The sequence below is a fragment of the Chiloscyllium plagiosum genome, unplaced genomic scaffold, assembly GCF_037043375.1.
Source record: "Chiloscyllium plagiosum isolate Xiang-an unplaced genomic scaffold, Cpla_swu_hap1 HiC_scaffold_42, whole genome shotgun sequence".
Classification (NCBI taxonomy): domain Eukaryota; kingdom Metazoa; phylum Chordata; class Chondrichthyes; order Orectolobiformes; family Hemiscylliidae; genus Chiloscyllium; species Chiloscyllium plagiosum.
The window spans coordinates 18,052,027-18,067,560 of NW_028270180.1; the positions used below are offsets into that span (position 1 = coordinate 18,052,027).

The window sequence follows — 15,534 nt, forward strand, 5'->3', positions numbered from 1 at the left end:
TATAGTACTGCAACACATGAAGCGCTTTACAGGAGGCTCCCAAGCACTGAGGATGTCACCTAGACAGGGGACGAAACATCCGCAACACAAATTCCCAGCTCGGCGAACAGAACCACAACAAATAAAGTATGTTTTGCTTCAAGACTGGTAGCTGACCAATTGAATTGCATCCAGAACACAAAGCCCAGCACTTCTCTTTAAAATAAGTAGTTAGGGTTAAGGTTACCTTTTTCATATATTTTGAAAGTGTTTGATCTGGTCCATAACACTGCAACCAGATAGGAGGAAACTTCAGTATCAGAGGAGTCACCAAATAACACTGATCAGTGTGAAATTATCATCAAATGTCACCAGTTCTGACCTCAGGATGAAAAATTTATGAAGTAATTAACAATGACTGAACTTAAAAACGATAAAGGGCTTTGGGACATTACAAGGTCATGAATGATGCTGAATAAATACAAGCTTAATTTCCTTGGCAGACAAATATGAAGTTCATTAAGAAATTCGAAAGGACTGATTTACAAAATCTCATGAGTGTGTGTTTATTACCATTGTAAAGTTTACAGACAAGCATATTGTTAAGACAATTCACAATTAAGCGTGCATAGGGAAGCATCACCAGTATGTTCTACTCATTATTTGCCTTTTGCAACAAAAATAGTCCTCAGATTTTAAGTCATTCATAGATTTTGTACAATATTCAGCAGTACACAAAAAGGAAAGAAAAAGGCAATTAAGTTTTCAGCCACACTCGTGTACTCACATTTATGGTTTTAACAACTGGTCAAGCAAAAATCAACCCGGTTGGCATGGAGACCCTATTAATAATTGCTATGTTAATACGCGATTCAGGGTTGGCCCACTACATCTTGATTTGGAAGCAGAACGAGGCAGACTGGCTTTAACAATTATATTCTAGAATTTCCCCACAATAATTTTGTGACACTACCACCGACATCTCAATTAAAAGTAATTGCCAATTTTTGACAAGTGACATTGCCAATATTCACATTTTGTTGGTGGGTCGCTACTTGTGCCTCTTTTATTACATTTAAAATTGCAACTCCATCCCACCCATCATACTGGAGAACGTTGCACTGAGATGGAAGACGACATGCAGGTCAGACTTCAGAGTAACTAATTCAGACGAGAGGGACAAGATAAATGCACACACTTGTTACTAAAGCAAATAATGTTATAGGCTGCAAACCTTCTAATAAAACATTCCTCTAAGTTATCCCTTCCCTCCAAAATATAATTTGTAAATATTTAAAACCCAGTGCTTTACAAAAGAAAAGTGGATCTTATGGGCCGCTCCCAAGTTTCTCTTGTAACCAGTGCATTCTTCCATTAAAAAGAACACTCAAAATAGAAAAAAGAAATGCAAGGGCAAACATTATTTGGCAAATTTTAAAAAATAATTTCTGGTAAGTATCAAAAAAAAACTCATTGGGAGAGTGGACCGTTTAAAAAAGGATGTTTTTGGAATATAGACAGCCTGTAATTGACAGTACTTTTGTAAACAGTTGGAAGTTTTGTTTTAAAATCTTTTAAAAAGTGGCAATCAAGGGGTACAACAGATTTATCGGAAAATATTTAATTGTTTCTTAGCATCATTATGAGACAGGCCATCGCTTTATCACGGTCTATATTATGGCTACCTGCCCCCTCAGCCAAACATCTGCATAAAAGCAAGGAGTGGGTGGGAGCACATATTTTCAAGAAGGGCTTCTGATACCAAGGGGGCAAGCAGCCTGCAACAAATCATTGCAGTTCACAAGTTATTAAGCTCCAGTAGAGTTTGATCGAGCATCTGGTGCATGCTGAGGTTTTCTTCTTTGGCTTGTGCCAGTTTCTCTGTTGCAAGATTAAAAGACAGACAAAAATAAGTCAATGAAACACAACACGCATTCACTCTACAGATGCCCGTGCTACACTGAAGGCATGCACGTAGAACCCTGCTAGCCAGGTCAAGCCAACTGCTGCCGTGCACTGTGTAAATACAAGTCGGAAGTGTTCTCTTTTGAAAATGAGGGCAAATCCGTAGCTACCAACGACATCCTGTTTCCCCATGTTGTGATAGTAGCAATATGTAATTGGCTCAGACACAGTTTGGTACATCAAGATCATGCAAGGATCCATATGAACGCAAACCCTTTGTTTTTAGGAATCAGCTACCGGTAGTTTAAGAAAATGAAATGCAAAAATGCAACGGAATTGCATTTACAAATGCACGATCAGTTGGTTAGACCGTTACAAACTAAGTGCTAGCATGAACAAAAAACATTACTGCAAGCATATTGGGTAACTAGTCAAAAACTGTATACAACACAATGCCAGCTTACAGCGCTTGCACTTAAACAAGTGTTCTCCTATAGACTAGTTCACTTACCAGGAAATCTAAAATTCAGAGAGTTTGAATAAATTAGCAAGCTGGCTAAGTTACATTACACCAATGGTTTAGGCAAGTAATCTAATTTGACAGGAAATCCAAAACTAGTCAGAGGAGAAAGTACAGCAGTCAGCAGATTATAAAAAGGTTAGAAACCAAGCTAGATACCACCCCTCAAAAATCAGGCACTCAGGTCATTCAAGGCCAGCTTAAGCTCATTAGCAAGAAGACGGTTTTGCTCAAGTTGATGGTACAGGCGATCTTCAGGATCCACAGTCAGGTTAGAAGGAAACAAAAGCGGAAGAGTTGAGGTTAGGTGAGAGAGCACAAGGTAGGAAACCAGCAAAGCTCAACGTCAAAAAAACCAAACCTCATGAATACACAACTCCAACCTGCACAGTGTTGAAACACTATACCATTACTTATAGTCTGAGAAAACATGCCCCAACGCAAACCATTACACATCTACAAAAGACCAGAGACTGAAACACATTTTGGATTTTGCTATTTAAAACATAACACAATCAAATTTCATTTTGTTGGACATTGGTTCCAAGAATTGAAGATTCTGATGACACCAACCTTACAAAAAAAAATAATCTGAAACCTCTGCAAGACAGCATTTGTGGAACTATAATCAAAGTAAGCATTTTTGTGAACTTTGAAACTCATTTAATATAATAACTATCTTTTGATCGGTCCTTAATTTCAAGGTGGGGGGATGGATTTGATTCTATGTGCTTATAAGTAACTTATATACTTGCATTCATTAAGACTCTCACTTTGAGACAGTCCACCTTCAGCTGTCCAGAAGATATTAAATGTCAAATGTACAGTTTGAGACTGAAGTCAATTGTTATCACAGAAAGTAATTAATAAGTCTAATGAAATAGTATCCTTTATATCCATAGGACTAAAATAGAAGGGGACAGAAGTTCCATTTCAGTCATATGAAGCCTGCCTGGCTAGACCACATCTGGAGTTACGGTGAACAGTTCTAGGGCTCTGCACCTTAGGAAAGGTGCATTTAACTTAAAGCCAGTACAGCATAGTCTTACCAAAAGGAGAGCTACAGTCCAAGGTTAAATCACAGGGATAGATTGGGCATGTTTTCCAATGAAAGATAATTAAAAATGAAAAAAATGTTGACTTTTCTCTCTCTCCAATGATACCAGATCTGCTGAGTATTCCCAGCATTTTCTTTTGTTACAGATTATGATTGTTTCCAGGCATTTGGGAGGTTAAAGGGTAATTTGGATAAATAGATTGGACTGAGAAAATATCTTTGTGTCCCAGTTGGGAGTCCACGACTAGGGGCTAGAATCTTTTCAGGACTGAAATTCGGAAAATTTTGCACTCTAAGATCGGGAATCTCTTTTGCAACTGGCAATTGATCTGTTTCTCTTCAAACAGAGACTGACAGGCTTTTTGTTAACTGAAAGCTTTTAAAGGGATATAGGGTAAAGGCAGGTATAATGAAGCTAGGTCACAGGTCAGTCATAGTCATAGAGAAATCGAGTCATAGATATGTGCAGACTCATCCATGCATACCAATTATCCTAAATTAATCTAGTTCCATATCCCTTTAAACCCTTCCTATTGAACTAATTCAATGGCAGAACAGATGAGAGAGAGAGAGAGAGAGAGGCTAAAGGCCCTACTTCTTATCCTAGGTTATTGGTCAGGCTGGGTTTTGGTACACTGAACTGGTTTAATCCAGTAGGGGCTCATGGACAATTTGTCTAGTCCATAATCTCTCAATTTGTCCAGTCCATAATTTGACAATTTGTCCTGGTGGGATTTGAACTCACATCTGCTGGTACAGAGTACAATGCCCTCTTTCTATGGAGAAACCGACAGCAGGATTTAAAAGAATGACCAAACCAGTTACTGATAACCAAGCAGCAAAAGGGAAGCCAGAGCAGACATTGTGGTCTGTACAGATCGTAAAACTCTCAACTTTGGTTCACTAAATATGAATACCAAAGATCCCACCTCTCGAATCAGACATGACAATAAAACAGATAGATCTTTGCACAAAAGATAAAACTCGAGAACAACTACTGAAACAGTTCCCAACAATTCTGAGGCTATGCTGCCATTTTTCCATCTCACTAAAGGAAACAATAAAAAGTTGTTGAGTGTGCAAGTCAGTTGATGATTCAATGTCTGCAAGGGTCATCTGAGTATCTCCAGAAGTAATAGTGTTGCACATAAACTGTGGACCTTGCAAAGAGATTGGACAAGACAGCAATCATGGTTTATTTTTGGATACCAGTGACACCAAGGGACAGTGTGGGACAATGGCTAGTTGAGTTCAGAGGTTGAGGTGTCTTACTGCACAGGCCTTGGGGAGATTGCATCTAGGAGTGGACTGTACAGTTTGGATCTCCATACCTAAGGGAGAATGTACTCACTATAAAAGGGAGAGTAGTGGAGATTCACTAGATTGAATGGCAGGATGTTGAATCATAGAATCCCTACAGAGTGGAAGCAGGCAATTCGGCCCATCGAGTCCACACTGCCCCTCCAAACAGCATCCCACCCAGACCCACCTCTGAATGAGGAGTGGTTGATTCAACTTGGGCCTGTATTCATGAGAGTTTAGATGGATGAAGGGGATCTATTGAAATGTATAAAAATCTAACAAGGCTGGACAGAGTAGATGCAGGGAGGATGCGCCCCCTAGTTGCGAAGCCTAGAACCAGGAGTCACAGTCTTAGGGTTTGGGGCAGGCCATTTAGGACCAAGATGAGGAAATATTTCTTCACTTAAAGGGTGGTGAACCTGTTGAATTTAACAATTACACAAGGTTGTGAAGGCCAAGTCATTAGAATGTTGATAAAAATCATTATTAAACACATTTTTAAGATATTAAAGGCATCAATGAATATGGAGAGAGATGAGGAATATAGTGTTGAAATAAAGGAGGCGTCCTGATCATAGTCAACTGGCACAAAGGGTCAAATGACTCCTATGTCATGATCAAATGCAAGAAGGAAAGAAAATGGTGAGAAAACTAAGGTTTATAGTCTGACTAGATGGTGATCAAAAGAGCTGGGCGGTAGTTGATTTTCAAAAAGTGAGTGCCTGAGGCAGAGAGATGATGCAGCCTTTCCTAAAAGGGAAACGCTGATGAATATTTCCATCAGGGAAACATGTCAGGATTATGGGGAAAGAACAAAGCAAAGGGATTGTCTTGGATCGATGTTGTAAAAAGCCAGACCTGATAGGCTGAATGATTTCCTTCCAAGCTGCCGATGGGAATGCTTCCACAATGTGGAATTCTAGGTGACAGAAGAGTTAAATCTCTAGAAAAATCAAAATACAGCAAGATAGCAAAATAGATTTTGCGCCGATGTTTAGAAAAGTCTGCCAAGTAAAGCAAGAGGCAGAAATACTGGATTTATTCCAAATACATCAAGGTTACCAACACAGTAGGACGGCTGGCTATTCATGGTCCTGGATCAGTGGTGCTGGAAGAGCACAGCAGTTCAGGCAGCATCCGAGGACAGGCAAAATCGACGTTTCGGGCAAAAGCCCTTCATCAGGAAACTGACTGTATAAACTGAAGTGGCCCCATGTTAGAAACAAAACTAAAATTATTCAAAAAGGCAGAAGGTTTGAAGTGAATTGTGTGCAAACTCAAGGGGTTAATTCTACCAACAGAGAGTGCCTTGGCCACTGGGAGTGGGTGTAGCAAAATGGCAGTTGCAATTACACCTCCTTATCTCTGACCGGAACTCATTTCCTCCCATATATCATGGGGCCTTGGAATTACTTGTGATCTTTGATGGAACACAGCTCTTACTGGCAGAAGTAGCCCCTTCAAGCATGATCTTATTAACTAGAGTCATTATAGAATCCCTACAGTGTGGAAACGGGCCATTCAGCCCAACAAATCCACACCGACCCTCGGAAGAGTATCCCATCCAAACCCATTCCCCTTTACTCGACATTTTTCCCTGACTAATGCACCTAACCTACACATCCCTGAACACTATGGGCAATTTAGCATGGCCAATTCACCAGACGGATTCCTGGGAGGACAGATTTGATGTGTGAGGAGAGATTAGGTTGACTGAGCTGAAGTTTAAAAATATGAAAGTGGATCTCACTGAAACAAAATTCAGACAATGCCGGACTGACTGAGTACAAGGATGATAGTCTCTCTGGCTTTCAGAGTATGGGACTGAGGGGTTAGGACTAAGGTGAGGAGAAATGTCTTCACTCAGAGGGTGGTGAGCCTATGGAATTCTCTATCATACAAGACAATGGAGGCCAAGTATACTGAAGAAATAAAAAGGTAAGTCACCATAGGGCTGCTCTCCCATTAGAAAGAGAGGACTGGTGGTGGTTTAACCGGAGGGTCCCCATGCCTTAAGTGAGGAAAGAGGTTGAAAAGGCAGGCCCCTTCATGGTAACCTCATCTGGTGTGGGAATTGAGCCCACACTGTTAGATTACTTTGCATTGTAAACCAGCTACCCAGCCAACTGAGCTAACCAACCCCTTGCCTCTATTGTGAAATAGCTTTCTAGACAATAGAAGCATCAAGGAGTATGGGAAAGAGAATAGGGCTTTGAGTTGATTTATCAATCAGGATCATACTGGATGACAGGAGAGGTGATGGCCTTGTAGTATTGCTGGAATGTTAATCCAGAGACCCAGGTAATGCTCTGGGGACTTGACTTCCATTCCTCCCACTGCAGATGGGGGAACTTGTATTCAATAAAAATCTGGAATTAAGAGTCTAATGATGAGCATGAAACCATTGCTGACATTGGAGAACCCCATCTGGGTTCACTAAATGTCCTTTCGGGAAGGAAACTGCCATCCTTACCTGGTCTGGCCTATACTTGACTCCAGACCGACAACAGTGTGGTTGACTCTTAACTGCCCTCTGGGTAATTAGGGATGGGCAATAAATGTTGGCCTTGCCAATGATGCCCTCATCCCATGAATGAGCAAAAAAACAAAAGCAGGCTCAGTGGACCAAATGGCCTATTCTTGCTTCAAGGTCTGTCTTTAAGCTTGCTGACTTCAAATCAATCCCATCCCTCTCCAAAGTTCAACTGAATCAGGATATGAAAGAGGTTTGCATATGTAAATAATTCACAGCACCACTCTGTTCAAATTATTGAAACTGTGGACCACAGACCAAGAAACACGAAGTGAGGTCACCTCTGGAACTGAACTCACACCGACTCGGAAAGTAGACTGAGACAGACATAATCCAAGGCTCAAACTGAAAAGCAGCATAAACCCCAGAAATTACCAACTCCTCTTCCAAAAAGAGAAAAACCCGCAAGTAAATTAAATAAAGTAAATGCAGAGAGAAAATCATTTTATCAAAAAAGGTAAGTCTTCGTGTTGTGCCCTTCATCAGAAGTGTAAGACTGGTCAAGCATATGTCGAGCATTGGGTACTGGAAAAGCACAGAAGGTCGGGCAGCATCTGAGGAGCACGAGTGTCGGCGTTTCCTGATGAAGGGCTTTTGACTGAAATGTCGACTCTCCTGCTTTTCCAGCACCACACTCTCAACTCCGATCTCCAGCATCTGCAGGCCTCATTCTCGCCAAACTGTTGTATGTGTGCTGACCTGGTGTGGACTCCCTCACAGGTGCCAGCACACCCGCCATGTTTCCACTATGAAAATTCACCAAAAGAAATCCAATAGTTATCTGCAACTGGGCAGTCTTGGTGTATTTTATAGCTTGGCTCCATTCAAATTGTGAATTTTTGCAACAGTTATTTCTCACGAATCTGACAAAACGTTAACAGACGTACCTTTCACAACAATCCAAACAGTGGACTTACTATAACAGATTAATGACCAACTGTTTGGAATTAAGATGGTGGAATGTGCAGGGAGGTGAGGCATGTTATATAGAGAGTGATACTAAATCATACATTGTTGACTATGGAGAGTAACAGGGACACAGGCAGAGAAAAAGGGTCAGTTTTATTCGAGGGACACAGACAGACCAAGCGAGGGGATCTCCAACCCTGTCTAGTTTTGTTTCATAAATCTTGTTCAGCTTCAAACTTACATTTCTTTCATTCCTACATGAATGATTCTTAGCATGTGTAAACAGTCCACACTCCCATTAGTCATTAAATAATCTCTAGCCAAAACAGTGGTGTAATCACTTACCAAATGCAAAAGGAGGGTGGGGAGAATGAGAGCGCACTACTGGATTCACAATAATCACCATATTTTATTCCTGGGCTTTAATTCACTGCTTCCCAACACTTTTCAGGAGGGAGTGGGAGGACAGCTAAAATGACTGGTATAATGGAGTCAGAGCTCTGTGACAGCCAGTACTGCCTCTGAGCTCATGACCTACTTAGGGTCCTCATCTCCACTTTGGGAAGTTCAGCTTTAGCTCCTTCCTGGGATGACACAGTCCAGCAAGGAATGAGGCTGGTTCAATGGAAGGAGAATAGCAATGACCCTTGTCCAGTCAATTCAGTTCACCTCAAACAAACCTTTTCAAACTTCATTAAAACAAGACAAAAAATAATTCTTGTCATGCCTGTGGTTTTCCTATAAGCTGTTGGTTACAGCAGTGCCTTGGGAGGTGAAAATTCAATTCTGGAGGTTTGCTCAGCCCTCGAAACTGTGTGTGTAGATGGACCCACTCAATAAAGTAACTCCCTATAATCATTAACCAGGGATTGCTCCTGCAGTGCATAGACAAATAGGTTGCAAATTAGGCACAATAGCGACTTCCTCAACATTCAATGACCTAACTGGCTCCACGATGCATAGTGAGGGTCAGGAATAGCTACAGATAGACAAGGTTGCTGTATGTGATGGGGAATTGTGCTGACAAAAGGCATTCATGTCATTATCAGCAGATGTACAACCACACCTGAGCATTCAAAGACAAATACATGACCCAGCTCAGGGGCCAACCCTCTCCAATTCAGCCTTCTCATTGACATGTCAATGATCAAAATTGCTCATAGAATCCCTACACGTCCACCCTGTCCCTGTAACCCCACATTTCCCATGGCCAATCCGCCTAACCTGCACATCTTTGGACTGTGGGAGGAAATCCACGCAGACACGGGGAGAATGCGCAAATTCCACACCGAGTGTCAGCAGAGGCAGGAATCGCTGGTGTTGAGGTGGCAGTGCTAACCACCGTGCCACCTCACCTCATCCTTATACTTCAGAACTACTGAAGCAGCATTCTTCATGTGGACAGTTTCGATGACACTCCCCCCAACCCTAAACGAGCTTCCAGTTGCCTGACACTTCAACACACCCTATTCTCCAGCCAACAGCTGTGTCTCAGGCTTGCTGCAGTTCTCCATTGAAGCTCAGTGCAAGGTGGAAGAACAGCATCTCATTTGTTGCCTGGCGACCCTGCAGCTTTCAGGACTCAATATCGAGTTCAGTAATTTTCAGGTCTGAGCACCTACTCCTATATCCTTACCCTAACCCCGGACACCAGGCTCGGTCTTCACATGGGTTGCTTTCATGATAGCCAACCCATTTTCACCCACTGAAGGGGGGTTTTCTTTCTCCCTGGCTCCCCATTATTTCTTCCTTCATCTGCCCAACTGCTGTCATCTCTCTCTCTCTCTCTGGGCTATAACTCCATTTATCACTTACAGCTTTTGAAAAGCCCAACTTCCCCATCGTCAGCCTTTTCCTAACTACAGACAGTTCCGAAGGTTCACCCAAAACATTAACTCTGCTTTCTCTCCACAGATGCCATGAGACCTGTTGAGTTTCTTGTGCTGTTTTCCCATTAGTCACTTGGCCCTCATCAGGCACATTGAGAACAGATACATTTACTTGAAGGATGGATTTCACTTTACAAATAATTCCAATATTGCACTTGCAGCACAGATACAGGCCTTCTTGTTAATGCTCTACATCAATTTCATATAACTTTCACAGACTCAGCATTTGGACTCAACAGATCATCACTGCAGTAATCCTGATATACCTTCGTTGCTGCTTTATAAGGAACTGAGAAAAGTCCAGGGAAAAAAAAAAAGTGATAGATTGAAACAGGACATTTAACCTCACTCAGTTTTAACTAAACTAGCTTGAAGCTTCTCAAAGATACACATGTTCGTTAAACGTAAGATTTGTTTTCAAAATCAAATACAGCTGTAATTGTTTGCAGTCCATTTCTTCATTCCATTATTTATAACGGAAGCAACATCTTCAAATTTCGTCTTTATGCCATCATCTTTTTTTAAAAAAAAAATCAGAAATCAGGCAACACCAGGTTATAGTCCAACAGGTTTATTTGAAATCCCAGGCTTTCACAGCAGCGTTCAAATAAACCTGTTGGATCATAACCTGGTATCGTGAGACTTCTGACTTTGTCCATCCCAGTCCAACACCAGCACCACTACATCATTTTTAAAAAAAAGTCATGGCTTATCTTTCAACTCAAATGCTTGAACGGTGTGCTCATGAACAAAGATCACTAGTTGAATCCAGCATTATGTCAAGTCATGTGGCTTCCTCAAGTCTCCATTCAACGCTGGCAAAAGTCTACACACACACACACGTGGAGGGATAAAGAGCAGCAGCCACAAAAGCATTCTTTCCAGTGTAAAGCATTACCTCAGCTTTATCTTTCAAACTCGCAGCTCAATAATAAATTAAAGAAATGGCAGAAGGATGCAGTTGATCTATAAAGGTGTTTATTTTACATTTAGGCTATGAAGAAAGACACTGTACAATGAAGAGAGTGACTGATGTTACTGAAAGCCTGAAATAGCTGCTAACGACAGCTAGAGCTAGAGATTCAGCCCATTTAAAACCTTGAGTGAAGGAGGATTCAGAAACAACAAAAGCCAGCAGATTGGCGATGTCTTTGGCATTGCAGTGAAGCAGTTTATCTGCGTGAGAAAGAGGTACAAAATAAACAAGAAAGCAATGAATGACAGAAACAGATGAAAGCAGAAGGCAAAACCAAAACGCAAACTACAAAAGGAATGGGGAAATAAAACAAACAAAAAAAGAATTCAAGCTACTTTGGCCAATTTCTGATTTGAAGTTCAGGATAAAATCATACCAAGCTGAAGGTTTTGGAAGAACAACGTTTTCTAGTTTAAGAAGGAACCAGCTGTATTTCAATTTGCAGAAGTCAGGTACTGCTGCCTCTGCTGGTACCCAGCTGTCGCTGGCTAATTTGCATCTGGAAATGTTTAACACACTTAAAATAAAATACTTCCATAAAGTCTGTTCTCAGCTTGATATGGCTTAACAGAGGTCAATGATGCAAAACTCCCACAGTATACAGGATGTACTAGTCTATAATGAAACAGACCAGGAAGAAAAAGAGGTTTGATTTTGTCATTCCACCTCCCTTTCACACTTGACCCTCTCCTGTGTCCCCTCTGAATATTTCCCTCTAATGTTCCACCCTTTGAGCCACAGGATGCCACAATGCACTGTCCCATAGGAGATGCTAGGGGAGAGCTTGCTTCTCATCCACAGGTGAGCCTGTTCCCTCAAACAAAAAGTGCAAGCTTTCCAACAGTGCAAAAGCATACATGGATGAAAACTTTGGGTCATTACCAAGGTGTGCCCTGCAAATGGAAGTGTAATTTACTTGCAGATTCATGCCAATTTGGAACTGGCAAGCCATTGAAATACACCACCTTCACACAGCCACGGATTGAGAAAATTTTAAAAAAATACTAGCAATCACACAAATTTGTTCTTCAAGGATCTCAATGACTACTTTCTACAAACATTACAATTTAAAAGTATGAGGGATGAGAGCACTTCAAACAGTGGGGAGGAGTTGCAGCGCTAGCACAGGGTCTGCATGTTCATCTTGCTTTTTGTGTAGAGATGGTTACTAGTCACTTTCCTGGTGTCCTTGCATTTGTTTTTGCAATTATCCTGCTCAGTTATGCAACACCCCCTGTGTGGAAAAAGTTGCCCCTTAGGTCCCTTTTAAATCTTTCCCTTCTCATCATAAACCTATTCCCTCTAGTTCTGGAATTCCCTATCCTGAGGAAAGGACCTTGGTTATTTCACCCTATCCATGCCCCTCATGATTTTATAAACTTCTAAAGGTCACCCCGCAGTCTCCAATGCTACAGAGAAAATAGCCCCAGTCTCTCCCGATAGCTCAAACCCGGCAGCATGCTTGTACATCCCTGGTAATTCCAAAATATTCACGGACCTCATTTCAAACAGAGCAGGTGGGACTTGAACCCAGGGCTCCTGGTCCAGAGGTAGGAACACTACGACTACACCACAAGAACCCCATCCCTTTCCTCGGAGTGTAGTGACATTAATTGGGTAGCTTCGTTAATTCAAGCACATGCGGTTGATTGACCTCCTTCAGTGCCACACGGTTCTATGATTGGTCTCCTCCAATTAAGGCTGCCTTGCTTCGTGATTCATGAGACGAACCCACACCCTTTGACTCTATATTAAGCATCGCTTGGTGTGGCACAGGAACCCAGGCAGTTCTTACTGCAAAGGGAGATGGTTGGGCCAAGGTGGCACAGGGTTCCCAGGCCTCTGCTTTCTCTAGGCCCTCTCGGAGACTGGCCAAATGCTTTGTTTTTGTTTCTGTCATGTGCTTGGTTTCATACCGCTCCCTGGCACTCACAGGGACAGCCCAAGTTGACCAATTACATCACTAACTCTGACCAGTGAGCTTGAGCAGCTCCAAACAAAACAAACGTTTCTCAGCTCTGCACTATTTACTTCGATCTGTGGGTAGTACAAGGCATCAACTTGGGCTCAGTCACAGAGTCAGAGAGATGTACACCAAGGAAACAGACCCTTCGATCCAACTCGTCCATGCTGACCAAATATCTTAAATTAATCTAGTCCCATTTTGCCAGCAATTGACCCCTATCCTTCTAAACCCTTCCAAAACATACAATGTTTAAGAGGCATCTAGACTGGTATAATTTTACCAGCCTCCACCACTTCCTCTGGCAGCTCATTCCACACACGCACCACCTTGTGTGTGAAAAAGTTGCCCCTTAAGTCCCTTTTAAATCTTTCCCCTCTCACCCTAAACCTATGCCCTCTGGTTTTAGACTTCCCTACCCTGGGGGAAGAGACCTTGGTTATTCACCTTATGCACGCCCCTCATGATTTTATAAGCCTCCAAGGTCACTCCTCAGTCTCCAATGCTGCAGAGAAAATAGCCCCCAGCCTCTCCCCATAGCTCAAACCCGGCAACATGCTTGTAAATCCCTGGGAATTCCAATATCTTCATGGGCCTCATTTCCAATGGAGTGCCAAAGCATCAGATTTTAAGCAACTTTGGATTTTTAGAACACTCCGCATTCAAGGTCATAGATTCCATATCCACAAAATGACCAGATTTGTTGAATTCAAATTATAGTAACGTGCCATGGTGGGATTTGACCTCATGACCCCTGGGCTAGTAGCTTGGATCCAACACTTCCATCCGTGTAACTGCTTTCTTAGAGTTGGAAAGTAAAAACGGCCCCTCCAACCGCCCCCAGCAGGAATTCATACAACCGAATGATCATTCAAACTGCAACATAACCCACCAAACACAAATTTAAAGCGTGTTCCCTTTGAAACAAAGCGGATGGGCCAATGTTGACCCGAGTAGATAGAGTACTTTACAAAAGTTAACAATGTAAGCATTCAGGAGGGAAACCATCACCAATTTTGAAATCTTGTAGGTATGTTGCAGATGAAATCTCACTTTTAAACTTAGTCTAAGAAATGTTAATGCAAGAAAAATGCATTAATAAACTAAAATGCAGGAAAATGAAAAGGCACTCAAGGAGGTGGTGCAGGCAGTAAGTATGGAGGAGACTAACTAAAGGGATGAGTTTTTGAATAATATATTGATCAGTTCAATAGAAGAGGAACCTGATGTTACAGTGAATTTCTCTGTGCAAACACAACACACACACAAACCACACACAAATGGATACAATTGTAGCAATACAGTGATGCCCTTATCCAGAACAAACTTTATATTTTTGGCTTTTTGATTTAGTCTTTAGGCAAAACTATCTTTCCCCAAAAGCAAATGCGCCTACGCATTAAAGCAGAACAGAGTTAATCTGGTGAAGTGCACACAGGTAAAATTAACCATCACTCCGGGGAAATTGTTCCATAACTTCTCCACTCCCCGACAGAGCAAACAAACACAAAAAAAATCGAAAACGTTTAGGAAGAAAAAAAAAACTGAACCAAGGATTTAAACAGAGTGCACTTATGTTCAATACGCTCAAATACTGGTTTAAACAGATACTATTAAGTAAGAGGAGAAAGGGGGGACTACAGATCAGAGTCGAGAGTGACACGCTGGAAAAGCACAGCAGGTCAGGCAGCATCCAAGCAGCAGGAGAATTGACGTTTCAGGTATTAGTTCTTCATCAGGAATGGCTTATGCCCAAAACATCGATTCTCCTGCTCCTCAGATGCTGCCTGACCTGCTGTGCTTTCCAGCACTACACTCTAGACTATTAAGCAAGAGGGGCACTTGCATTTTTAAACATAGCTGTTCTCATGAGGACAAGTAAAACCTGTACAGTTTGTTAAGTATATAAACATTAGTGCACTGCAAAATTAAGTGCAGTTAGGAGTTAAGGACAGGGATATAGGAAAAAAAAAGTTAAGAATTAGTTTTATGGATTAAGGAAGTGCAGTATGAGGAAGTTTATTTGGAAAGTCATGATAAACAAATGCAAACAGGCACAAAGAAAGAATTACATTGATGTCATATCGTTGAGAGCATGGTCCAGTTCCTCGCTGATCGCCTTGTACTTTAACTTCTGAGCATACAATTCATCTACAGAGGCAGAGGGGGTGATGGCAAGGCGAATGTGATGACAGATAGGAGATGAAAGATCATCGCATCCGGTACAGACAGGAGAGCAGCCAAAAGGAAGGGAGAAACAGATGTACAACCAAATAGAAATGAAAAACAAAAGATGAAAAAAAAGAAAATCAGTCAGAGGGAAATGAACCAAACTGCCACTTCACGCAGAAAAGATACTTGCCTTTTGCAAACAAGTAAACAGTTTGTCAGCCTTATAGGTAAACAAAGTCTCCAATTTCAAAGGGAACTCCTCACTGCACACAGAGAAGCAGTACATTCATATCTGAATGACACAAGAAATGGTACTGCCAGGAAGAATC

At 41.6% G+C, this 15,534-nt stretch overlaps 1 protein-coding gene across 10 annotated transcripts in view; it reads right to left on the reverse strand.

Annotated features, from left to right (window-relative positions):
* Positions 1-520: 520 nt before the first annotated feature.
* The window catches only part of LOC122542622 (tropomyosin alpha-1 chain), a 42,533-nt gene continuing 27,519 nt past the window's right edge, over positions 521-15,534 (reverse strand). For 4 of the 10 annotated variants that reach the window (XM_087982047.1, XM_087982050.1, XM_087982045.1 and 1 more), the window contains one exon: positions 521-1,860. In XM_087982047.1, the coding sequence (XP_087838173.1) occupies positions 1,778-1,860 (83 nt within the window). In that variant the 3' untranslated portion in view covers positions 521-1,777. Of the gene's footprint in view, positions 1,861-11,050; positions 11,271-15,101; positions 15,185-15,534 lie in introns of those variants that run through there. The other 6 variants (XM_087982046.1, XM_087982051.1, XM_087982043.1 and 3 more) reach the window with 2 other exon arrangements.